The sequence below is a fragment of the Miscanthus floridulus genome, chromosome 14 (assembly GCF_019320115.1).
Source record: "Miscanthus floridulus cultivar M001 chromosome 14, ASM1932011v1, whole genome shotgun sequence".
NCBI lineage: Eukaryota > Viridiplantae > Streptophyta > Magnoliopsida > Poales > Poaceae > Miscanthus > Miscanthus floridulus.
Genome location: NC_089593.1, coordinates 16,629,724 through 16,654,741, shown reverse-complemented (window position 1 = coordinate 16,654,741; position 25,018 = coordinate 16,629,724). Strand labels below are relative to the sequence as shown.

Below are 25,018 nucleotides of genomic sequence, written 5' to 3'. Positions count from 1 at the left end.
TGAATCACCTAGAGGCTCGGGGGCTACACCCATCGGGTGCGCTCGCGTGCACCCTCTGGCAAAGTAACTCCGACAAAATCGAAAACACCCTCCAAGCGGTTCTATCCAAATCACCGGGAGGCTCGGGGGCTACTGTCGGGGACCTAATACCAGGGTACCCCAGAAGGTGGAACCGATAACCACCGAACGTTAAAAACATCTGGATGGATAAGGGCGCCGTAGTGTCCCTTGCTCGAATGACAGGAGTTTGGTTCTGCCTCGCCCGACGCCTTTGAGGTGGCTCTACCTCGCCCGAGGGCTCAGGGCTAGTCTCCGTCTCACCCGACGCCTTTGAGTGGCTCTGCCTCGCCCGAGGGCTGAGGGATAGATTCCGCCTCGCTCGACCCCAGAGGGGCAGGGTCAGTCTCGCCCAAGAGATAGGGATTGGTCTCCGTTTCACCCGACGGCCAGGAACAAGCCTCGCCCCGCTCGATATCTAAAGACTGGTTTCATCTTACCTGACAACTTCTCCCCGTTCCCTCAAGATGATGGGTATAGGGCAAGATAAGACATTCGGGTCAACCATGGCTCCAAGGACCATACCCTGCGCCCTGGTAGGAAAAGTACTGCCAGGGAACGACGAGACAGGTGCTTTAGACCCTTTTGGGCGCCGCAGAGCCCGAAAGGTATTACAGGTGCGTACTCCTCGCCCTGTAGAGTTGTAGGCGCCGCCTTCCACCCTGGGACACGGAACCCAACGAAGATATACGACAACCGCTACGCTCTAGAAAAGGATTTGCTATCTCCACGAACGACATATATTCCGTCACCACGCTATGGACCCAAGGGAGCGGCGCCCGCTTCCCAACCCCTCAGGTCCACCAAGTCAGAAGACCTTGGCCACGGCATTACTCTGGACCCCGACCCCACGTCCCTCCGATGAAGACTCACAAGAACCAGAAGGCGTGCGGAGCAAGGCTGGGGGAGGCTAATAAGTCAAAACCACTGTACTACAGCCCATACCCTGCGTAGGGTAGCGTTCTGTAATCAACCTGACATTCTACAGAGACATCGACAGTATTGTAGGCGCTTATCTTCCTTTGCACTCATCAGAATGAAGAACCAGGCCGGGTAGACGTGAGCCACAAGACTAGGTAAAATACACATCCTAAAGCCCTCACCCTTGTAAAGCTAGCCCCTTCATCTATAAAAGGGGATGCGCTTCCTCCACAAAAGGGGGGGGGACTTTTGATCGAACAAGACAAGACACACATACACAGTCAAGCTGCTACCAAGCTCTTGACCTCCTTTCAACCCTTCCATCAGAGACTTAAGACCAGTCCCTCTCTCGATCGTTTGTACCCCCTACTACGAACCGTTCACGGTGCTAATAACACAAGCAACAACAAACTGGACGTAGGGAGATTCGGCCCGAACCTGTATAAATCTTGTGTCCTTTAGCGCACCATCCGAGCCTAACGTGCATTACTATAAATTTACTTGCTGGTGCTTGTACAAAACACTGATAGCACCATAGGCAGTAAGATGCAGGCCTAAACCGATAAGGTGATCACTTTGCTAAAAGGCACCATAGGCAGCAAGGCATAGGCCTATATCGCTAAGTTGATCGCTTTTTAGAAGCTATTATTACAAAGCAAAGCAAACCATGAGGCACTACATTGCTGCTGCAACTTATATACATATAAACGGCATATCAACTAATATTAGCTTAGTGGTACTCAAAAAAATATAGAGATAATTCTTGATGGTGCTACAATGTTATCTGGCGAGTTGATCTACCACTTATCTTTTCATAAAATCACATGATCCACATATGAACACACCTATGAGAGATAGAACTCACCTATGCAGCACATGATCCACATACGAACACACAAGAAGTTCAGGCCAGCACCAGCTCTTATATGAGAAGCTGGCGCTAAAAGCACAGGCTTTGGAAACACCTCCTACTGGTGGTGGCATATAATTAAAGGCACACAATAGGATCAGTCTAGGATTGAATTTAGACATGTGAAACTAACAGAGATCATTATCCATGTAAATAGGACAAGGTTCTATTTGAGGGCTGAGCAAATTCAGGCAGCGCGGGAAGGGGGCTGAGCAAAAAATCCCCTTTATCTTCTTTCCTACCTTGTCGGCCATCGGTGGAGCCCATGCAGCCGGATCCAGTGGAGACGGGGAGGCCTCACGCTGGATCCGTCTGCTCGGCGCAGATCCACCGCGTTCGTTGCCGGCGCGAGGTCCACTCCGTGCTCCAGCTTCAGATCCGCCACCGGGAGGGACCCTGCGAGCGGCCGCTTTAGATCCACCGCTGAGTTTGCTGACGTGACCTCCTCAGCATCATCGACGGCCAGCACGGAGGTCCCTCTGCCGCCAGAGCCGGCCGTCGCATCAGGGCCTCAGCTTGCTGGCCGTGCGACCGTGGGGACGACCGACGACGGAGGGGCCAAACCCTAGGCCGCGCGACCCGCTGCCTTGCGTCGCAAGGAGGAAGCGGCGTGGAGGAGGAGGAGGAGGAGTGTGGCGGTGGCCGCGTGGAGGGCTGGCCACTGCCGCGGCATCGCGCTGCAGTTCCGGCAGGGCCTTGCGCGTTGAGCCGGCAGCGTTGACCCGCCCGGTATGCGGCGACACGAGGGGAGGAGGAGGAGGGCGTCGCAGCGTCGGGAGGGAGAGAGGAAGGGCTGGAAGAGGGGGCGAGGAGCGTCGCGGAGAGGTCGAGGGAGACGGTACGACGGGAGGCTTCAAGATGCAGCGGACGCGGTGGGAGCAGATATTCCAAGGCAGGCACTGCAGAAGCCGATGGGAGCAACCAGGACCGTTGATCTAAGAATCCAACGACTGAATTAATCGGGGTGACGTGGCCACCCTAAGCGACGGTCGAGGCTAGCCGGCTTAATGATAGTAAATACACTCAAAATCAAACAAATTTCGCCACTGTAGTTGTTCAAAGTGGGTTTCAAGGGTGGCCGGAGTTCCACGAGCAGTGGCAATAGCAAAGGGCAGGGCACCCCACTGCTTCCTTGTGTCTGCTATAGTGGGATCAATAGCGGCCTCTATAGCGGGATCAATATCAATAGCACATGAAAGTGCTCGCCATGGCTCTTTATTTTCGACACGACGACGACATTGTGAGCAAGGTTAGTGGGGATGTTAGAGTGCGAGCAGAGCTCCACCCGCTATACCCGCTATACCCACAAGTTGGTACCGGAGCTCAAAACATAGGCTCGAGCCTAACTCCGTCCAAAAGGCTACCATGATAGTTCCTCACCTTATATGTTTTGCTCCTCCAACATCAATTATCAATGTGGGACAAAACCTAACAGGGATTAGTGAGACCACAGGGATGATGAGGACGACCAAATTTGGGTAGTAGTGGGAGAGAGAGGGGGAGAGGAAGATCTAGGGATACATGCAGAGAGGGAAGGATGCTTGCATATAGGACCCACATGCCACATCCAAGGACTACCTTGAAAGTTACTTTTAATATTGTGAGGGGGTTAAATTGTTCGGTTTTTAGTTGACGTCATATGATGTAAGGATTTTAGAGTTGGGGTCGTATGATATAATATAAGGTTTTTAGCAAAACCACATTGACGACCACTTTGAAATGGGTAATTTATATGCATGGTTTTGAAAGTTGGGGTGGGATATTTATAAGAGTTCTTGGAGTTTCCAAACTTTGTGTCTAGTTTAGGGTGACAAATGAACTTTACTCATTTTGATTTAAGTTTTATCTAGTCTACAGGAAGATATAAACACCGAATTGTTCCACTAGTATATTTGTTTGTTGTTGCAAAATTGTTTCCCATGAAAATATTGCTATGTTTTTCAGTTAATTTAAATAAACTTAAGATAAATCTAAAATACCTTTCATTTTGAAGAGGGGAAAACACCGGCAGAATCTGGGACAACAATAACACCAAAGGGAACATTTCAAATGAACTTTAATATTTACATGACATACAGATGCACGATTTCAGTCCAAGGATTCAATGTACACGATCATCCTTCACAACCGTGCAGCGTATCAATCAAATGAAGTTAACTACAACAACATACAATGAGGTCTGCAGGGTGCATATCACTACTATTTTTTTTGGTAACTTATTCTTTTATCTTACAAAAACAGAGGGCAAAATGCTGGATATATATATACAGCAGACCTCATTGTACAGCAATAGTAAAAAGCTAGCACGAAGAAGGAACTCTCAAGTTTACGTGTCGCTGTACCGCTGGACGTAAGCTAAAATGAGAAGCAAAGTTGGCGATCGAGGCCGGCGTTCATTATGCAGAGGTGGTCTGCGACGACGACGACACGGCCGGCGAGCCAGAGCAGGCGTCCCCGCTGCGCCGCCCGCCGGAGCAGCTACTCGACTGCCTCTGCGGACGTGGCGGCTGCAGTCCGGGCGTCAACGCCGTCGTCGCCACCGGAGCGTACACCTAGTTGGCGGTTGTCGTCGTCGTTCCTGACGCGTCGCCGGGTAGGTCGTGCACCAGCTGCGGCTGTGCCGCAGCGTACTCCGGCGGTGGCACCCAGATGCCTCCCACCACGACGAACTGCGGTGCGGCCGGCGGCGTGACGCTGGTGCCGCTGTTCTGGACCGCGACCGCCGTCGAGTTCGGCCGCCTCGTGTGCAGACGGTACTTCTGAAGTCCCAACAAGTTCAAAAATGAAGGGCAGAGTGACAAGAGAACAGATGGTCCTATGAACTGCAAATACACTCTTTTTTGAGGCAGCTACTGACCTGCAAATGGCTTTTGACCTCATCGTTGGTGAGACCGTCGACCTTCATGAGCTCCCGGATCTGCTTCGGCGTCGCCGCTGCATATATGAGCATCCATTATTAACAATTTAGGGCTCTGATCTGAAACTTGATGAAACTGGCTGAAAATCACAATTCCGGCTGAGGGCCTATTTAGTTGTACCTTAAAACGTCAAATTTTTCAAGATTCATCGTCACATCGAATCTTTGGACGCATGCATAAAGCATTAAATATAAATAAAAAATAAAACTAATTACACAGTTTAGACGAAATCCACGGGACGAATCTTTTAAACCTAATTAGACTATGATTAGACACTAATTGCCAAATAACAACGAAAATGCTACAGTGTCGTTTGCCAAAATTTTCCAGAAAACAAACGGTGCCTGAATTGTTGTGAGAAAAAAAAACACTGTATCGACTAAAAAAAGAAGCCAAACAAACCGAATATAGGATAAGCAGAACAGGGCCTTAACTCACATTAGTTAGATTGTTAATTATTGTGTCAGAGACTAAGGCTCCGTTTAGTTCCGAAAATTTTTGGCTTTTGGCTACGGTAGCACTTTCATTTTTATTTGGCAAAAATTATCTAATTATGGACTATTTAGGCTTAAAAGATTTGTCTCATAATTTCTCGGCTAACTGTGTAATTAGTTTTTTTTTCCGTCTACGTTTAGTATTCTATGCATGTGTCGTAAGATTCGATGTGACGAAAAATCTTGAAAATTTTTAGTTTTTGGCTTGCATCTAAACGGGGCCTAATTGTACACGATTTTGAAGTGTTGGTGATGAGGTGGTAGAATAAGGGAGAGCAACTAACCGTGGAACCCGCCGAGCTGCTGCAGCGCCTGCAGGAACCGGCGGTGGAGCTCCGGCGCCCAGCACCGCCGCGGCTTCCGGCCGGGCGCCTGCGACGCCGACTGCGCCTCCTTGTCCTTGCCGCCGCCTTTGATGCTCGCCTTATTAGTATTCCCCGCCGTGTCGTTGTCGGTGGCGCCGCCGGCCCGGTCACAGCTGTCCCCGACCACGGCCGAGCTCGCCGCGGCCGTGGCCGACGACGAGGCCGGCAGCGGCATCTCGGTGCGCTGCTTCCGCTTCTCCTTCTTGTCCTTGTCCTTCTCGAACGGCTGGAACGCGCCCCCGGGCTTCCGGCAGGCACTGAGCGCCACCGGCCTGCACGGCAGCAGCAGCTCATCCTGGTGGGGCTGCGGCGGGGAGGGTTGTTGTTGCTGATGGTTACTCCAGAGCTGGACGGACTGCAGCCAGTCCGGCGTGGCCTTCTTGGTCTCCGGCTGTGGCAATCGCCGCCTGCCGCTGCTGGCTCTGGCCGCTGCCGTCTCCGGATCTCCCGGCGCCGCCTCGTCGCTCTTGTCGGCATCGACGCCGTCGTCAGCCGTGCCGGCAGAGCGTTGGTGGTGGGAGCTGTCGTGCTCTTCGCCGTCGTCCTCGGAAGAGGAGGACGAGAGGGTGGGCTTGAGCGGCATGAACTCCTCCAGCACGGACCCGCCGTGGTCGCTGACCGTCTCCTCGCTGCCGCCAACGATGCTGTCCATGTGGTTCCTCATCCCCTCGATAGCTGCACAGCACACACGTACGTAGAGATTTTATGGAAGGAATGGACGACGCCGGGCGCCGACGGCGCAGGAGAAGAAGCTTGAGACGAGACGACGGCGTCGCGGAGGCGGAGCGAGAGAGCTGGCGCGCGCGTGGGCTGCTACGTTAGTGAGCGAGTCAGAGTGAGACAGAGAGAGCACTCACTCTGCGTGACGAGGTCGAGGCAGAGCGGCAGCTCGCGCTGGAACACCTGGATCTTGCGTCGCTCCTCCTCCAGCGCGAGCAGGTACTCGCTGCAGCGGCGGCGGCGGTCGGCGTGCAGGGGCGGCGGCGGGTCCATCTCCATGCTCCGTCCTGCGCTGTGCCGGTGCTAGAGCACTGATTGTTGTGCGGCGGGCCGTGGGAGAGTCGGAGAGCCCGGAGAGGTAGAAGACGAGAGGCGTGGGAAGGGAGGGGAAAAGCAATGGGGAATCGAGGTCGAGGCGTCGCGTAGGAGGCGAATCTTTCTCACTCGCGATGGAGGCTATCTCCAACGACAACGAATCCCAAAATAAGACTCATTCGTAGCGCTAGCAAAAATATACATATTCGGCGTTTTCTTCGATAATAACATAAAAAAATTCTTTCTATAAATAAGTTTTTATATGTGAAGATATTCATATTTAGATTATGTCTCTTAGATAATTTAAAATAGATCTCCTATATAAATAGGATGTTAAAAACTAATTTTAGATGTCTCACTATCATTTTGTATTTGGATACCTATATATAAGACATGCTGACGTGGGCGGGGGCCCTGGCCCAACGCCCCCCAACGGGATAAGGCTATCCGCACTCGTCGACCTCTATTTCCATCTCTTAAAAGGAATATTCTATTCTAGTCATCGAGATTCTCTACTCTATACTTATTTCTTCTGCACTCGTATTACCTCTATCCCATACTCTATACCCACTATTTTATATTTTATTCCTCTCTCTCTCCTTTCTCTCTCTCCCCAGCTCTCTTTCTCTCTCGCAGGAACCTCGGGAGACGTATAGCGGGCCGACAGCGCGACCTCCACGGATAGCGGCGCGCGCGGGCCGCTACCGTCGCGTGCCGCATGCAGGTGCGCGCTGCGCGCATACAGGCGCTGCAGCGCCGTTTGCAGGCCTGTTTCCAGGCCGCGGTGCGGACAGCCTAAGACCAGGCGCGGATCAATGCGGAATCTACCCGGGGCCCACCGGCAGCTGTGGCACTGGCACCAGCAACACTTTCTCACGTCCCAACTCTGGACTGGAGCGCCCAACCAGACAACGATGCAAGGGAAGAAGATTCCGGAGAAATCCCCTCTCCTCTCCTACTCCATTTTTACTCTTTTTTCCTCCAAGTAATTTAAAAAATTAGGTTAGTTTGGGGTGGCCCAATTTTATTTCCATAATATAAAATAAAATCCATGTCCATATTTAGAGCTAGCTGCAATAAATGATAATCCCCCATTAAAAATTGACCAATGCTTCATCTCATATAATTAAAAAAGAATAAAACGGGGATACTTTTTAATTGACTTTTTGTTTCGTGTCCGCCTCTGTCCGTGCGTCGTTTGGTCGCTCTATTCCGTCCACCCTCACCGCGCCGCTGCCGCATGCGCCTGCCCGGCTCCCGCGCCCGATCGCAACTTTCTTCGTGCCCGTGCGTTGATGCAGTTGCTACGGATACACCGGTGACGAGGCCGGCTCCCTCCACGCGCGCCGCGCCTCCAAGATCTTCGCGGGCCACCGCGCCGCTTGGATGGATGCCGAGCGTCGCCTCCAGGTCCACGCCGCCGCCGCCGCCGCCGCCGCCGGGGACGAGGCCGCCTCCCTCCACGCGCGCCTCGCCGACGCCGAGGCCGCGCCGCGCATCCCGCCTGCGTCGCACAGCACCAGGCTCAAAACCAAGGTACACACCGTGTCACATTCCCCGCGTTCAACAAAAATATCCAATCAATTCGCCCATCTCAGCCCGCCCGGCCGTGGGGCTTGGGTTGCGCAGGGCGGCGGCGGCGTCTCGGCGCGGTCAAGAGCCCCCAGGGCGATGTCTGCACACGTGAGATTTGTGGAGGGAGAGAGACCAGGCAGCTGCTCCTCCGCTCGGCGGCGGTGGCGGCAAGGGGAGCCATCGATTGCCAACCTGCTTCTGCCACCGTCTCGCCTGCATCTCCGAAATCTGAATCTCCACCAAGGATTGGCGAGAGGTATGGTTTACTGCCTTCTGGATGTCTGATGGCCTATTCCTGTGTTTTCCTGGAGATTGCTGGTCCTCTGTTGCCTCAATGATCGGATCCGTGTTCTTGAGTTTGTATTTGCCATCCAGTCCGCTGTGGTATTTGTCTGCGAAAACGCAGCACGAATAAGAAACAATGCGTGTTTCATGTTTCAGTCTTCGTTCGTGTTGGTGCGGATATATTTTCAGATGTGATTTATTCGATGCCCGTTTCAGTTCTCTGGTTTTGGGACGGATGGAAATCACATCAGGTCTTGCTAATGTTTACTGCAAATTGAGTTGGTACTGGGTTATGCATTTGCAGGGCACAAAAATCATAGGTGCATCAAAGCCAAGCCTGACGCCCAGACGTTGCGCATCTCTAGCACAACAAGCTCGGTCAACGTGTCCTGAGGTCGAACTCCAGTGCACACACATCGGACCTTCTAGGTGCTGGATGCGTTCTTGCCATTACGCTGCTGGATGGCGAGACTCCCTAATTTCCAAAGTCTACAACAAATCAAGGTGAGGGCACTCGACATAATAGGCTGAATGCAATGATAACCACGCACAAGATCTGCTTGACCAAATCTCTCAATGATCTAAGGCTTATCTCAACGAAGGATTTAGTATTTGCCTGACATCTCAATTATTTTTTTGTTTGGATTTAAATAGCAACATATTTGACTACTAAGAAATGCTGATAGTGCTGTTATCACACTGCTGGAGCTACGTAACTGCAAGAACTCTTAACTTCCATTTGATATTTTTCACTACGTAGGAGGAATGGATTTTTCATTGAAAATTTGTATTGTTCAAAGGCAACAATGAACTTGCAGATGACGAAGCCAACAGAGGTCGCTATGCAGTCCAAGAACAATGAACTTGCTAATGTTGCTATCTTGCTTGAGAATCTCCAGCAGCGTAGCATGAACAAGTCCTCCTCCATAGCCGCCGCCCCCTACCCTCGCCACAGCCCCCTACCTCACAACAGGCGTGTTACAACAATACTTGAGCTTATTGCTGTTTGTTATTTTTTTTAAAAAAATTGTATCCTCATGCATAATCCAAGGCCGGCTTCTGCCGAGCGAGTGATACACAGACATCTCTGCATCTGAATCCTTAACATCCTTAACTGTATCTCTCGGTGTTTGACGTTGTTGAATTGTATCTGTCTTTTTCTTTGTATCAGATGATGAAACCTCGAAACAATCTTAGGACACCTTCTGACACAGTGCTGGTAGCTCTGTGAGTGGAAGACAATTCTTTTATGATGATAATGCAAGTGCTCTTTTATTTTTGTTTTTGGGTATCTTTTGGTCTTTAAAATTGTTTGCTCTAGGTAGGTATCTTTACAAACTTACACTGTCATGTGATATGTGGTATGCCAATCTAGAATTACCGTCAAATTACTTATGCCAAAAATTGTCTGACTTGCTGTGGCTTATGTGACTATACATATTATACATTTCCTATTTTGGTCATGTACTCATGTTAGTTTAATCTGATTATATAGACGTAGTTGTAGCCCCAATGAGGATCTCAAGACCTACCAATAGGAAGTGTCGTTTGACAATGTAAACAACAGCTGCTTCTTTCTGCTGCAAGTGTCTATCCTTCGACCATAACCTCTGGTCTGATCTAGGATGGAGCCCCATCTGTAGTTGTTTAATTCAGCTGTGGTGTGATTTAAATCGGGTCCCTGAGGGGTTATAATAACTGCCTGTTAACTTATTAACGTCTTTTAGTTTATGAACTGTAATGATATGCTACAGACAAAAAAAACTGCAATGAAATGAAATTTCGGGCCTAATGCCACACTTCTGTTAGACATGGCATTGACTAGAGATGCTATGATTAGGCTGAAACAAAATTGTTTCAACATTAGCATGGCACACTACTAGCGTTAGCACGGCGCGAGACCAATATTGTTCTAGAATTAACTTTTGACTTAATATGGTCCGTAGCGTTAGCACAGGCACTATACTATAAGAATATAAATATAAATAATGGGATGACCTCTATGGTTCTGCTGTATAGAATTTTCATCTTCCTGTACACAGTCAGTTTGCCCACCAACCAATCTTTATATTGATTTATTTGTGTTCAGTCTGTTCAACTTCAGTCATTCATAGTTTCAGTCTCACTTTAATTTTATGCAGGAACATGTTCAGTTTGGCCATAAGACAAATCTTCAGTTCGAACTTGCTGCATTACATAGCTGAACCATTTGTGCTCTCTTGAAGCAGATCCACTTGGGGCCCTTGTGGAGGTACAAAGGAATGGTCCAAAAGAATTTTTCAGCAGCTGTATAATTTTTCAATTACACCATGGGCTGTACAGGGGGTAAATTCATATACTTGTTGGTGATAAAGCTTTCAAAAATGAATTTGCCATCAAGTTAGATCAGCTCGGTGATGATCCTTTTGATTTCCTTGCGAACATGCTTGTTGAACTTATCCAACATGATGATTATTGATCTGGGGATTCAAACGGCCCGACCAGTACATGTAAGTTGCTGCCACTGAAGGAAAACATTTTCAAGGAGATTGAAAAGACTGAACTTGAGATTGATTCATTGGAAGGTGAATTTACATTTGTGAGTATATATTTGAAGAAATCAACATTTCTTATCTAAAAAATTGTAGACATCTAACAGCCTGATCAAATGAGCCATGGATGTCAGATTCGACAATCAATTTATTGTAAAACAGTGGTGTTACATGGCAATAGTGGTCTGATTATGTGATCATCTTTAATCCAATGATTATCTATACTATAATTTCATTGTATCAATCAAGACTCGATGTTTCTGTTTGTTCACATTAAAACTTGAATTTTTATATTCTAACTGTTCATGCTAAGTGAGAACTCATGTAATATTGATGATTAGCTAGAATGTTGGTCGTTTTTTAATGATACAACACATGTTCAAATTTGAATCATCATGGTATAGTTTTTTTTTCCTTTGCAATGCACGGGCAATCACCTATTCTATAATATATGTCTGTGTGGAATAGTTTTAAAGTCACACATATTTATACGGTGAGTATAACATACTTTGTTTTAAGATTTTATGAGAGATTTTTTAAGGTACGCAGTATTATCGATGTGACAGGCACTAATATCTATATATATACTCGAACCTGTGTGTATAGGATTAAATGGAGATGCAGCGGAACTTATTCATGGATTTATCGACGCATGAAAGAAATGTATATCGGAGAATTCTTTCTGTCGATATAAAATATTATCTTAGCCGTATCACGGAAAAGTCTATACAGTTGAGTTTGTGAGCCTGCGATGTCGCGCTCTCCGTGACTGTGTTAATTTTACGAACTTTGCTTTTTGAATTAAATGTCATTTTAATGTCGGTATTTAATTTCACAGTATTGTTATCTTATCTTGCGATCCGTGTGTTTTTAGTACAAAAGATTTAGCTGTCTCGTAGCCACGCACGGGCACGCTACCTAGTTTTATATATATTTATTATAAGGTTGAGGAAGGTCGGAGGTGACCATAAGATGAGGCACGAGTATCTCATGGAAGACAAAATTGGCTCCCTAGACATAGGGGGGACCAGATCGATTACTTGAAGGCCAACATCTACACGAGGGACCATAGGCTTAGAATACCAGGCATAGATATGTAAATACCCGAACTGATGAGGTTCAATTGTAAGTGACTAGAAAAACAACATGTAAATGAAAAGGGTTATGCATAAAAGGTTTAGTTAGGCTCAATCGATAGGTTGATGCCACAAGAAAATAAAAAGGATAAAATAAAATAAAAGAACGCACGTAAAGGTGGTACTAAAGAAAAGGAAAAGAGGTAGACTAAATCTAATCAACCACGAGTAAAAAATAACGATAATGTTAGGGTCAGGGCGTCCGTCCTATCCGTCCAGACGCTTCGCTTACTGAGCCTGCGGACCGGCCCAGGCAACCAGCCTCTAGCCTTCGTTCTCCTGCAGAACATTTCCCCACTCTCGTTCGTTCTCCTGCAGAACATTTCCCCACTCGTTCGTTGTAGCCACTTCCTTTGCGCATCCGTCCACAGTGGCCGCCTCCACCGCGCTCTCCACCCACGCCCAATCTGCCTCCGCTGCACCTATCCCGTGTCGTGCCCGTCGCAATCCTGTGCCACGCCACCATCCCGCGTCACGCCCCCATCTCACCTCGTCTGTTGCGGCTATGGCGTTCTTTTCGCCACCACCACCCGGCGCCACCAGGAGGAGGGCGCCACCGGTGCTCCTATATACGCCTGGGTGTACGCTGGGCCGTTGTTCTCGACGTCCCCTGGCCCGAGCTTGTTGGCTACTGTAGTTCCTCACCAGGTAGGTCGTGGCTGCCGGCGACGCCGTGTTTTAAGTGTTTTAGACGTCTCAGATAGATGTTTAAGTGTTTCAACTGTATGTTGCCAAATTAGATCTGGGATGTTGCATATGTTGAAATGACAATATATGCAAGTTGCAAGCGTATGTTTTGAGTGTTTCAGGTGTTTCAGATATATGTTTCAAGTGTTTCATCTGAATGTTGCATAAGTAAATCTGGATGTTGCATAACATGCATGTTGCAAACATTTGCTTTAAGTGTTTCAGGTGTTTATATGTATGTTGTAAGTGTTTTATCTGGATGTTGCATATGTTTTGCAATTGCTACGCATGTGTTTTCAAGTGTTTCAAGTGTTTCAGATGTATGTTGCAAGTGTTTCAGCTATTTCGGACATATATTGCAAGTGTTTCATCTAGATATTTCAAAAGTAGATCGGGATACTGCACATGTTGCAATGTGCCCCACCTGCCACAACCTCCTGCTATAGCTGCTGGGGCATCATGCATGCGCATTGGAGCGCTGCTCGGCGGCGGGAGCGGGAAGCAGAGGAAGATGGCGGCAGCGGTGTAGGCAGTCGCCGTGTGCGTGCGGGAAGCAGGAGAACAGTGCAGGCGCAGCAGGCCGGGAAGCGCTTGGAGCGGCGGGGAGGGGAGGGGTGTAGGAAGTAAGAAGCACGGGGAGCGGCGCGAGCAGTCCCCCGCCTGTGCGTGTAGCAGGCACAGGCGTCCGGACACTCGCGTCCGTCCAAACGTACAGTGCTAGCACTGCTGGTAAAACAATTAAGGTTGTGTTTTGCTTCCCTATGCGCTCGTAGACAACACTACGCTTCATTTTTGTCTTTTTTTTTATAAAGGAAGCTTTTATTAAATTCTCAAAGCAATACATGCATTGTCCTTGTTGCAAGATTAAAACAATGTCCATGCAACGTTTTCTTCACTTTATCCTATTAATCATGGCAAAGCCAATTGTGAAGAAATTTTATTAATTATCTTTGAACTCACTGGTCGACTTCATCCTATGTCATGATCCTTGGTCTTGATAAGTTGGCCCATTGATTTGGTTGTCATTACCTTCGCTGCACGCTGCTGCATCTTCTTCGTGGATTTACCCCCGTGTTTAGAACAGAACATGTGCAAAATATTGCCCTGATGAAAACCTTATGTAATTACCTTTCCAACGAGTTACCAGTTGTCGTTCACCCAAAACAGATTCTGGACAAGGGAGTTATGTCCTTTTAATTTACTTTGGCACCATCTGCTATCCAGATCTTGATTTTTTTGATGCAAACACGGGCCTTGTCATTAAAACCGATGGCTCCACAACATTGTTGATGCTATAGGCCCCATTCGTTTCGCTGAAAAAACAAGCCGAAACACTGTTATAGCTGATTGGTTGTAAGAGAAAAAAATATTGTTCCGGCTGAAAAAACAAGCTGAAAAGTACAGATTATAAGAGAAGCGAACAATGCCATAATTTGGCCGCAACTAGGTTTGTTGCTAAATTCGGCTTTATAGCTAATTTGTTTGTTAGCCGATGAAAGCCTGAAATATATCCAATGGCCAGGTTAATTAGTGAACAAGATGAATCAACCATTAACAAGTATTTGGATTAATCTGTACTTAGCTACTCAAGCAGCAGGATTTATGAGGAGCAGAAGCACATGGAGTTCTTCAAAATTAGCAAGTGCTGGCGACTTGGCGTTGTCATATCAAGTTGTATGGGATAATGACAGATCAAGATATCATGCGCGGATTAATTAAGGATGGCGCTGATGAACAGCACATTCAGGAGTATGTCCAGCACGGAGACCCTGGCGCTACTTTGATGCATGTTGCATGCTGCTGGAGTATACGTGTGAATTAAGATAAAAGAAACTCAGAAAGGAGGGATCAAGAGAGGATTTTGCAGTTTTTGCACAGAATAATTGTTTGCCCAGAGGATTCAAATTCTACTCGGATTAGCTGGTAGCTCACGTCTCAGCTGCAGGGCCAAACGAACTCAAGAGGATTAGGAGGATTTTTTTTATTCAAAGGGAACAAGCCCACTAATCTAGATTCACTATAAATCCATGGATTCACAAGAGCAGTCACAAATACAATTAGTTAATGCAGTCTGCCCTAGGAGATAAACGCATAACATCCTTTTTTGCTTGCAAACAATAGCTAAGCATGTAAAAACCATGGTTGGAAGACGAGGAAAAGCTAGCAACATGCTACAAGCCAAGCCCATCAGGGCTTCGTCTCCTCATCTTCCTCGATCTTTGGCGCCAGGTAAAATCTAATGTAACCCATCTCTGCGATCTTGTACTCGACCACCACTGGTAGCTCGGATGACAGGCTGATAGTCACTTGTTCGGACAGTGAAGATGCCTTTGTGAAGGAGTTCATGTACCTCAGCGCAAAGGTCAGGGAAACTGGCTCCTGCATCTCTATGGTGGTAGCCTCTTCCGGCTTGTCAATAGTTTGGTTCTGCCTGCAGACAATGTTTCCACTCCCAATTTCTCCAGATGTGAACTTCACGTCCTCCTTAGTCACCGAGACAACGACAGTGTCCCCGATGCCGCTGAGGACCTTGCAGATCGTCATAAACTCAGCAGAAGGCATGCGGACGATAGCTTGGTACTCACAATCAGCGACGGACCTAGGTTTTTACCTCTGGGTATGCGCAGCAAAAAATTTTCTTATGCAATTCGGTAAACCATATATAATTTGGTAAAACCATATTCTCATTCGGTAAAACCATATTCTAAAACCATATAAATTGTTCAAATGAAATACAAAATACTTTAAAATATAGCCATATAAGAGACTTACAATATTACTTGTTGATCCGTCACTTTCTCAATGACATGAATGTCTCAATTATATCATCTTCATCAACTTAAAAGAAAATATCCCGCTCAATAAATGTTTGTAGACAATCATCAAGAACAATATCACCTAGCTTATTCCTTGATTTTGTTTTCACTATAACCAATGCAGAAAATACCCTTTTAACGCTCACAGTTGCCACCGATAAAAGCAATACCAATTTGAGAAGCGAGTACACCATATCATACACTTTGTGCCTATTTGTATCAACAAGCTTAACTGAGAGATCAACAATGTTGTCTAGACCTTGGAAGCATTCAGTTCATTTCATGTCATCAATATAATTATCAAGTTACAATTCTAGCTGTACCAAATTATTGTTGAAGTCATTATGATAAAATTCAGTCAATCTACGCAGCTTCTGTGCATCAAATGAAGCAAAGGACTTGGAAGGACTAAAGGCTGACATACAAGAGAGTAGCTCCATGTTGATCTCATCAAACCCATCATCAACCTCTTGACTAATTTGATCAATGACACCAATGTACACTTCTCTTCTAAAATGATCATCATTTTTTTGGTTTCGGGCATGGGCATACCTTGCTGATTTTCCATAAGGCACATAGGCATCATCCATAGCAGGAACTTCGACACCATGTGTAATACAAAAAGAAGTGACCGTCTTATGAAATTTATCCCAACCATCAGACCTCAACTGTTGCATTCTGCTCTTTGCCACATTAACAAGTGAGATTGCATTAAGAATATCTTGATCCCTTCTCTGTAAACACTCGGATAACTCATTTGTGTATCCAAGAATAACATACATTAAGTGCACAAAGAAAACAAACTCAAAGGTTTCAAATGCTCCAAGCACAAAATGAATCTTTGTCCAATCATCCTTATATGCAATATCAGCACCAAGCTCAATGAGCACATCATGGATTGAGGAATACATAGTGATGATGCTACATATAGTTTTGTAATGCGAGCCCCACCGAGTGTCACCAGGCCTAGGCAAACCCATCTCTTGATTTAAACCACTCCCTGATTCAAGCTCACCACACTGTAGTGATTTCTTGACATTCTCCAGCCTAGCATTTCAAAGCATACCATGACGCTTGCAAGAAACCCCAAAATGTTCAACAAGATAGATACTTGATCAAAAAAGGTCTTGCAATCAGTATTTCCCTTGGCAACAACTATAAGAACTAGTTGGAGTTGATGTGCAAAGCAATGAATATAATAATCAGAAGGTGATTCTTTCATGATTAATGTTTTCAGCCCTTTAATATCACCTTTCATATTGCTAGCCCCATCATAACCTTGACCTCTAATCCGAGTCATACTCAATCCATTACTATCAAGTAAACCTTTGATTGCTTCCTTAAGTGACAAAGACGTAGTATCATCTACATGAACAACTCCAATGAAGTGCTCACATGGCCTTCCAAGTTTATCAACAAAATGCAAGCAAAGAGCTAGTTGTTCTTTATGTGATATGTCACTAGACTCATCGGCTAAAATTGCAAAGGGCTCATCACCAAGTTCCTCAATTATTTTCTTTCTAGTTTCTATGGCACAACAATGAATAATTTGCTTTTGTATCTTTGGGCTAGTCAAAGTGCAATTACCTGGTGCATTGTTCAAGACACACTTGTTCACTTCATCACTATTTCCTGCAAGAAACTTCAAAAGTTCAATGAAGTTGCCTCTGTTGCTAGACTCTTCACTTTCATCATTTCCACGGAATGCCAATCCTTGAAGCAAAAGAAACTTGATACATCTAAGTGAATATGTCAATCTTTTCTTGTAAAGACGAAGCTCCTCATCAGTCCACTTGTCAATGTGATAATCAATTGCTACCTTGGGATTTATAAAACCAATATACCTCTCCTGAGCTACTTTGTGTGCCTTAGAACCACTATGTTTGATGAGTGTGGCGTTTCCTATATTCCAATTATCCCATCCATCAACAACAAATGCATCTGACCCACTGCCCTTCTTGAACAAGTAGCATATAAAGCAAAATATAGAATCCTTCTTGATACTATATTCAAGCCACTCATAATTATACAACCACTGTAAACTGAATCGACAAGGTGTGTCTCCAATGTTTCGATACGGGAAATCATGTATATAAGGTTTGCAAGGACCTTTAGTAATATATGCTCTACGGATTGCATCTTGATCATTAACATGATAATCTTTTATGGGCAGCCTTTCACCTGGATCATATGGTAGAAGATTGATGTCATACACCGGTGGCTTTGATGCGGGCGGTGGCGGTGGCGATGACGCTAGCGGGGGCGAAGGATCTACAATTTCTTCAACTTCTGCTCTATCTTCTCGATTCTGCTCTTCCACAACAGTTTCAACTGGAGGTGGGGTAGGGTTCAAAGCAGCTGCAGCCGGCTTCTTTGCTGCTTTGCCAAAAAAGGATCGAATGTCGCCGTTTCTCTTCATCATTCAACAATTCTTCTGAAAAATAGTTTATAATTACCAAACGTGTGAAACTCAAATAGTATAGTCACATGCGATATTGAGTTATTGACTCATGTTTGGACTTTGGAACTTACCGACCGGTGCTGATGAACTTGCTGGAGTTCTGGACCTCGCGCGTCGCCCTGAGGAGCCGAGCAGATCACCGTCGCTACCTCGCCGGATCATCGCGGGCTCGCGGCTTCTCCTTTCCCATTGCGGCGTCGCCCTAAAGGAGCCAGGCAGGAGCAGATCATCGTGGACTCGTGGCCAGGAAATCCCGTGGATCACCGTCGGTCGTCGCCGTCTCCAACTCTCCCGTCTAGTCGTCTTCTCGGCTTCTCCAGTTCTCCTCGTCCTCGATCAAGAATTCGAGATGTGTCACAGCGCCGCCCAGTAGTTACTCCGTCCGCGGTGTCCACGCCTGCTAGGTGCTAGTGAGATCACGGAACCGAGAGTCCAGGACGGAAGCCAAAGCGCCGATTGTTTCCTTTTTTTATTTTTTTTACATTGAAAATTTCTACCTATCTATATGACTGGCGGACCCTAGGGTATGCGGTGGCCCACCCTGCATACCCTGTGGGTCCATCCCTGCTCACAATTTGGGATTCCGAGGTGCTCGCTATCAATATCCATCACTTTCATCTCGCAATCCGCGATCTTACCTTGCTTGGGCGACTCAAACATGAAGGTGATGGTGTCGGAGCCATCGTCGGCCTTGATGGTGATGATGTCGTCGTCGTTGCGGGCGCAGCGGAGCATCTTGGCCATGTTGTTGAGGTTCATGCCCATGGAGAGGTTGTGGTCGCAGTGGTAGTGCTCGAACCCCTCCGCGTGGAGGAGCAGCGCGACGAGCGCGACGTGGCTCGAGTCCATGGCCTGCAGCAAAAACCCGGTCCTAGAGCAGTCGAAGTTGGCGTCGGTGACCAGCTCATGGATCGCCTCCAAGACCTTCTTGAGGAGGCTCCCCTGCACCAGCCGCAGCTCCAACATCATGGCGGCGGCCCGGCCGGTGCCTGAGTGGGAGGAGGGGAGATCGGGGAAACCCTAGCTAGAATCTAGGCGGGAGTGGGGCTTTGGGAGGGAGGATGAATATTTTATATGCATGAGAGTACGTACTCTCTCCGTCCCCAAAAGAGTGATATTTTTACTTTCAGACATCGTGTTTGACTGTTCGTCTTATTCAAAAATTTTGTGTAAATTATAAAATAAATAAATCATTATTAAAGTATCTCTAATGATAAAACAAGTCATAACAAAATAGATAATATTTATACAAAAATTTTGAATAAGACGAATGGTCAAACAAGATGTCTTAAAGTAAAAACGACACTCTTTTTTTGGACGGAGGGATTATGTGTGAAGAGTCCTAAGTCTCTACGACAAAGACCAGCTCACAACCGGAGACGGCTTCTTTGCTGAGTGTCCCAGACTTTGCCGAGTGCTTTTTATCGGACACTCGATAAAGAGGCTGTTTGCCGAGTGCCAGAGAGAAAGTACTCGGCAAACAACTGGCACTCGGCAAAGAGGTGGTTTGCCGAGTGCCGAGCACTCGACAAACAATAACACTTAGCAAAGAGGTGGTTTGCTGAGTGTTCGGAACTCGACAAACCAGAACACTCGGTAAAGGGACGCCTCCGTGAATGGCCGGCAGCCGCTGTTAATCCTTTGCCGAGTGTCTTCTCCTGACACTCGGCAAAGAGGCTCCTTTACCGAGTGTCATTTTTTGACACTCGGCACACCATATTTTTTTTTACTTTTGACCTCCAAACTTTTTCTGCAGTCCATATACAATACCTGGTACTCTATGTTCCAATGTGGCACATTTCTCAGACTTTGTCTATATTTCTTTAATTTATTTCATTTAATTGAATTTTCTTGGATAATTCAAATTATAACTGCTAGTCATTTGAATAATGAAAAAAATGAATGAAAAAATGATATTCATGTTATTTAGTATAATGTGAGGCCGTATCTAGGAACAGACCACCAATTTTGAACATCGTGTTCACGAAACATCACCACGAACTTGCGGTCGAGTTGTTTTTAAATTCTATAAAAAGCAAACGAAGTCCGAAAATCATGAAACTTGTAAAGATGTCAAGATATCATATGTGGAGGTTGTGATAAAAAATTGAGAAGGTTTCGCGCAAGTTGTCACGTACGATGCTTGCAAACCGAAGAATCTCCGAAGAATTTTCATGATTTCGTGAAGAGGCCGACGAGGTGGTAAGCATCGTACGTGACAAACTTATGCAAAACCTCCATAATTTTTTATCACAGCCTCCACATATGATATCTTGACATCTTGACAAGTTTCATGATTTTTGGCCTTCGTTTGCTTTTTAAAGAATTTAAAAGCAACTCGACCGCAAGTTCATGGTCATGTTTCGTGAACAAGATGTTCGAAATTGGTGGCCACTTCCTGGATACGACCTCACATTATACTAAATAACATGAATATAATTTTTCATTCATTTTTTTCATTATTCGAATGACTAGTAGTTATAATTTGAATTATGCAAGGAAATTCAATTAAATGAAATAAATTAAAGAAATATAGAAAAAGTCCGAGAAATATGCCACATTGGAACATGGAGTACCAGGTATTGTATGAGGACTGCAGAAAAAGTTTGGAGGTCAAAAGTGAAAAAATATGATTTGTCGAGTGTCAAAAAATGACACTCGGCAAAGGAGCCTCTTTGCCGAGTGTCAGGACGGCTGGCACTCGGCAAAGTTTTTTTAATTTTTTTTAAAAAACCCTCTTTGCCGAGTGCCAGGCCAGGTGACACTCGGCAAAGAATTAAAAAAAATTAAAAAAACCATTGCCGAGTGCCAGATCGGGGGGACTCGGCAAAGGGGGGATTTAACCCCGCCGGCTGGGCCGGCCCACACACACCGCACACACGCACACACGCCCGCGCCGCGCCACCGGAGGAGGAGGAGAAAGAGAGGAGGAGGTGGAGAGGAGGAGAGGAGGAAGAAGGAGGAAGAGAAGGAGGCCGCCGAAGCAACGGTGCCTTTGCCCTCGCGCGCTCCTGCAGCGGCACCGCAGCAACGCCGCCGAGGTGCGGCGCGGCTCCACAGCAGTGGCGACCCGCATTCGGCCATCTCAGTCGCCATTCTGTAGTGGTGAGCCCCTATGCTGTCTCTGCCTAATGGATATCGATGCATGAATATATTAAGATGTCCTGGTTAGGGTGCCTTCGTGGACACTGGTTATGGTGCATAATTGCAAATCTGAGGTTTAGCATGGATGGATTGTGGATGCATGGATTGATGTTTGTCATAAATTAACATAGCTTATGGAGTATATTAGTAATGGGATATAGATCCTAAATTTGTAATCCCTGATCCTTGCTTATCCTGATTACGTTGCTAGGTGTTCCTTACATAATCTTGTGCATGACGGCCATCATGCCGTTCATATATATGTGCATGTCGGCCATCGTGCCGTTGGTTTTCTTGCAGGTTTTGGAAACCTCACCGTGCAGGGGAGGTGCTGCTGAAATTTTGTATTGATAGTTTTATGTATCTTTTCTTGCAGAGAAGAGCCCGTCGGAGCGGAGCCAGAGTACCTCGGTGATCCTGATCGCCTTCCTCACCGCTGCGGGCCTGTCTGCACCGCATCGCCTCGCCACTGCACTGACCCGCCATGGCCCCGCTAGCCTGACTCCACCGCCACCCTAGGTATAACCCCTCTTTCCGTATCATGGTCGTAGATCACGTAACCCAGTTAGACGTCTCCCGTTTGAAAGAGATACGGTTGGAAATATACAGATATTTCCATATCTAAAACCGTATCTGTTTCAAATTGTCCATGTTTTTTGGACAGCCCGTGGATGCATAGGTGGGGTTAGTTTCCATGGTCTGCTGCGATCCGAGACATAGTTTTGGCATCATCTCTCTTTTGTTCTCCGGATACACTCTCCCTAGCAGGATGTGTATTTGGAGAACAGCGGGGAGGTGCTGTCGAAATTCTATCTCGGATAGGAGTAGAGCATGGAAACTAACCTCATCTACGGATCCACGCATGGGATTATGATCTATCCTCACCTATTAGATAGTAGGAACGTCATGTAGATGCAATTGATGTTTATATTACTCACCGCTATATATGTTTGAGGATGGAGGACCATAAGCGGATGTACACAGGCCGCGCAAGTCAGAGTCAGGTCACCAATGAATGGATCGACAAGACCGATGCTTTCTTGGATCAGGCATTTGGAGTGGCTGCTAAAGGAGCGAGTAAAATTTGTTGTCCCTGCTGTAAGGTCGAGATGGCGGACTAGAGGCGGGGGGGGGGGGGGGGTTAATAGACCTTTCTAAAATTAATTGCATTGGCTAACCGAAACAAGTGTGTAATTAAGACTATCGGTCTAGCCAAGACTATATCCCTCTATCTATGTTCTCTAACACCTTCCAAAGATACTAATTAAGCAACAAAGGTGCCGGGCTAGCTATAGCTCACCTAACCAATTCTAGAAGCAAGGTCACACAAACCTATGCCACTAGTACTTTAAGCAACAGGGGAGCTCCTACACATGCTAGTAAGCAAAAGCACAAAGCCACCTAATGCTCACCAACAATGCTCAATAACAAGGCAACCAATGCCAAATTAGAGAGCGTAATTACTTAGCTGCACAAACTAAGCAATGTAACTAACAAGGTCACACAAACCAAATTAGCCATGCAAGGGAGCTACTTCTAAGCTACACAAGCAAGAAGGTAACTAGTAAGCTACACAAGCTAACTAATTACAAAAGCAACTACACAAGCACAATGTATGCAAAAGTAATTACAAGCTTGTGTAACAAGGATGTAAACCAACGGGAAGAACAAGGTTGACACGGTGATTTTTCTCCCGAGGTTCACGTGTTTGCCAACACGCTAGTCCCCGTTGTGTCGACCACTCACTTGGTGGTTCGGCGGCTAATTGGCATCACCCACCAAGCCCGTACATCGGGCACCGCAAGAACCTACCCCAAAAGTAAGGGTAGCTCAATGACACGCTCAACTAGAGTTGCTCTTCGTGGCTCCCGCGGGGCAAGCATAATGCCCCTCACAAAGCTCTTCTCCAGATCACCGCACAAGCTTCTTGCGGGCTTCGATGGAGACCACCACCAAGCCATCTAGGAGGTGGCAACCTCCAAGAGTAACAAGCACCACCGGCTTGCAACTCGATCACCTAGTGCCCCTTGATGCAACCTCACAATGCAATCGCCCTAGAATCGCTCTCTCACACAATCGGATGATCACTATCAAGCATATGTGAGATGGAGGGCTCCCAAGCACTCTCAAGCATGGACACAAAGTCCCTCGAGGTGCTCAGCGCCAGCCATGGTCAAGGCCACCTTCTATTTATAGCCCCACGGGGTAAACTAGCCGTTACCCTGCCAGCATCTGGTCACTTCCAGCACCAGCGTCCGGTCGAAGACCGACGCCTACACGCTCTCTGCCGCCACTGACCGGACACAGGACCCCAGCGTCCGGTCACCACGTGACCAGCGTCCGGTCTACTCTGTGAAACCCTATCTTTTCTGTATAGCACCAGTGGCACCGTCGGACTGTCCGCACACTATGGGCGGACACTCCGCTGGTGGAGTTTCAAACCCTTCTCGCCTTTGTTTCATCGCCGAGTTGATCCACATAAACTCCAACTTCATCTCCTTTGTAAATGTGCCAACACCACCAAGTGTATACCATCATGTGTATGTGTGTTAGCATTTTCACAATCATTTTCCAAAGGATTAGCCACTCAACTTGCCACGCCACTTAATCCTAGCGATGATGCAAAGTTAGATCACTCGAGTGGCACTAGATGACTGATATGCAAACAAGTTTGCCCCTCTTAATAGTACGGCCATCTATCCTAAACCCGGTCACAAACTTCTCTACACACCTATGACCGGTGAAATGAAATGCCCTAGGTTATACCTTTGCATTGCGCATTCCATTCCATCTCCTCCAATGTCGATGCAACACATGCACCAACACGATCAACAATGATATGATCCACTCCATATCATCATGTGATCATATTGGTTCATCGATGTTGACTTCACTTGCTTTTCACCGTTGCCTTCGTCCATCGGCGCCAAGTCTTGCTCAAGCTTCACCGCCACGCGGTCCATTGCTCTAAAGCCTCTGACTTGTCATTCACGCTTGCAACCGGTCCATCAAGCCAAGTCTTGTCTTGATCTTCTTTACCTTGATCACATGACTCAATGTCATGTCTCATGTGCAATAAGCTCCTTCATCATCACATGTGTGAGCTTTGCAACATCTCCAAGCTATTTTCACCTTCATGGCATATGTTGCTCACACATATGTACCTGTGGACTAATCACCTGTGTATCTCACATAAACACAATTAGTCCACCTAGGTTGTCACTCAATTACCAAAACCACACAAGGACCTTTCACCTGCAGCAAATGTACAAACAGGAAAAGACAAACGAAGAAGGTCATGGGGGAACATCTTTGGAAGAATGGATTTATGGCAGACTATACCCAGTGGGTCTACCATGGTGAAGCTGATCGTATGAGAGAGGAAGTGGTGAGACCACATGTCTAGGATTATGATGCTAATGCCGGGGTAGCAGACATGTTAAATGACTATCACGAGGCACAGTTCGCTGAAGGACGTACGGAGGAGGAGCCAGAGGCAATCGCAAAGGCGTTCTACGACATGTTTGCCACAACACTGAAACCCCTTCACGGCCAGACAAAGGTTTCTCAACTGGATGCCATTGGACGCAGTATAGCCTGAGTCAAGACGCCTTCGATGGTATGTTGATAGTTATTGGCAGCCTGCTTCCGGAGGGTCACCTTCTGCCAAAGGGCATGCACGA

General features: G+C 46.7%; 2 protein-coding genes, 1 non-coding gene and 2 pseudogenes across 3 annotated transcripts; 3 read left to right on the top strand and 2 right to left on the bottom strand.

Annotated features, from left to right (window-relative positions):
• Positions 1-3,988: 3,988 nt before the first annotated feature.
• LOC136505452 (transcription factor NIGT1-like) lies at positions 3,989-6,852 on the bottom strand. The gene is made up of 4 exons (XM_066500607.1): positions 6,523-6,852; positions 5,585-6,340; positions 4,746-4,822; positions 3,989-4,647 (listed from the first exon to the last, which is right to left on the bottom strand). Exons 1-4 carry the CDS (start codon positions 6,662-6,664, stop codon positions 4,441-4,443), a joined length of 1,182 nt encoding a protein of 393 aa, XP_066356704.1. The 5' UTR covers positions 6,665-6,852; the 3' UTR covers positions 3,989-4,440.
• A 2,871-nt stretch (positions 6,853-9,723) lies between these two features.
• LOC136506323 (small nucleolar RNA snoR31/Z110/Z27) lies at positions 9,724-9,820 on the top strand (annotated as a pseudogene).
• A 246-nt stretch (positions 9,821-10,066) lies between these two features.
• LOC136506316 (small nucleolar RNA Z112) lies at positions 10,067-10,250 on the top strand. The gene has a single exon (XR_010771530.1). It is a non-coding gene; the product is annotated as a small nucleolar RNA Z112 (small nucleolar RNA).
• Positions 10,251-10,345: 95 nt separating this feature from the next.
• Positions 10,346-10,426, top strand: LOC136506336 (small nucleolar RNA snoR2/U65; annotated as a pseudogene).
• A 4,675-nt stretch (positions 10,427-15,101) lies between these two features.
• On the bottom strand, positions 15,102-19,157 carry LOC136506081 (proliferating cell nuclear antigen-like). The gene is made up of 2 exons (XM_066501207.1): positions 18,770-19,157; positions 15,102-15,505 (listed from the first exon to the last, which is right to left on the bottom strand). The coding sequence occupies exons 1-2, from the start codon at positions 19,155-19,157 to the stop codon at positions 15,102-15,104; spliced, it is 792 nt and encodes a 263-aa protein (XP_066357304.1).
• Positions 19,158-25,018: the final 5,861 nt, after the last annotated feature.

What these genes read in the sequence shown, in the direction of transcription:
- LOC136505452 (XM_066500607.1), bottom strand. Translation starts at nt 6,664, where the DNA reads ATGGAGATGGACCCGCCGCCGCCCCTGCACGCCGACCGCCGCCGCCGC. An exon ending in GCAGCTCGGCGGGTTCCACG is followed by an intron (nt 4,823 to 5,584) that starts GTTAGTTGCTCT and finishes TCATATATGCAG; the next exon opens with CGGCGACGCCGAAGCAGATC. An exon ending in AGGTCAAAAGCCATTTGCAG is followed by an intron (nt 4,648 to 4,745) that starts GTCAGTAGCTGC and finishes TTGGGACTTCAG; the next exon opens with AAGTACCGTCTGCACACGAG.
- LOC136506081 (XM_066501207.1), bottom strand. Translation starts at nt 19,157, where the DNA reads ATGTTGGAGCTGCGGCTGGTGCAGGGGAGCCTCCTCAAGAAGGTCTTG. An exon ending in TAGCGAGCACCTCGGAATCC is followed by an intron (nt 15,506 to 18,769) that starts CAAATTGTGAGC and finishes CTAGGTCCGTCG; the next exon opens with CTGATTGTGAGTACCAAGCT.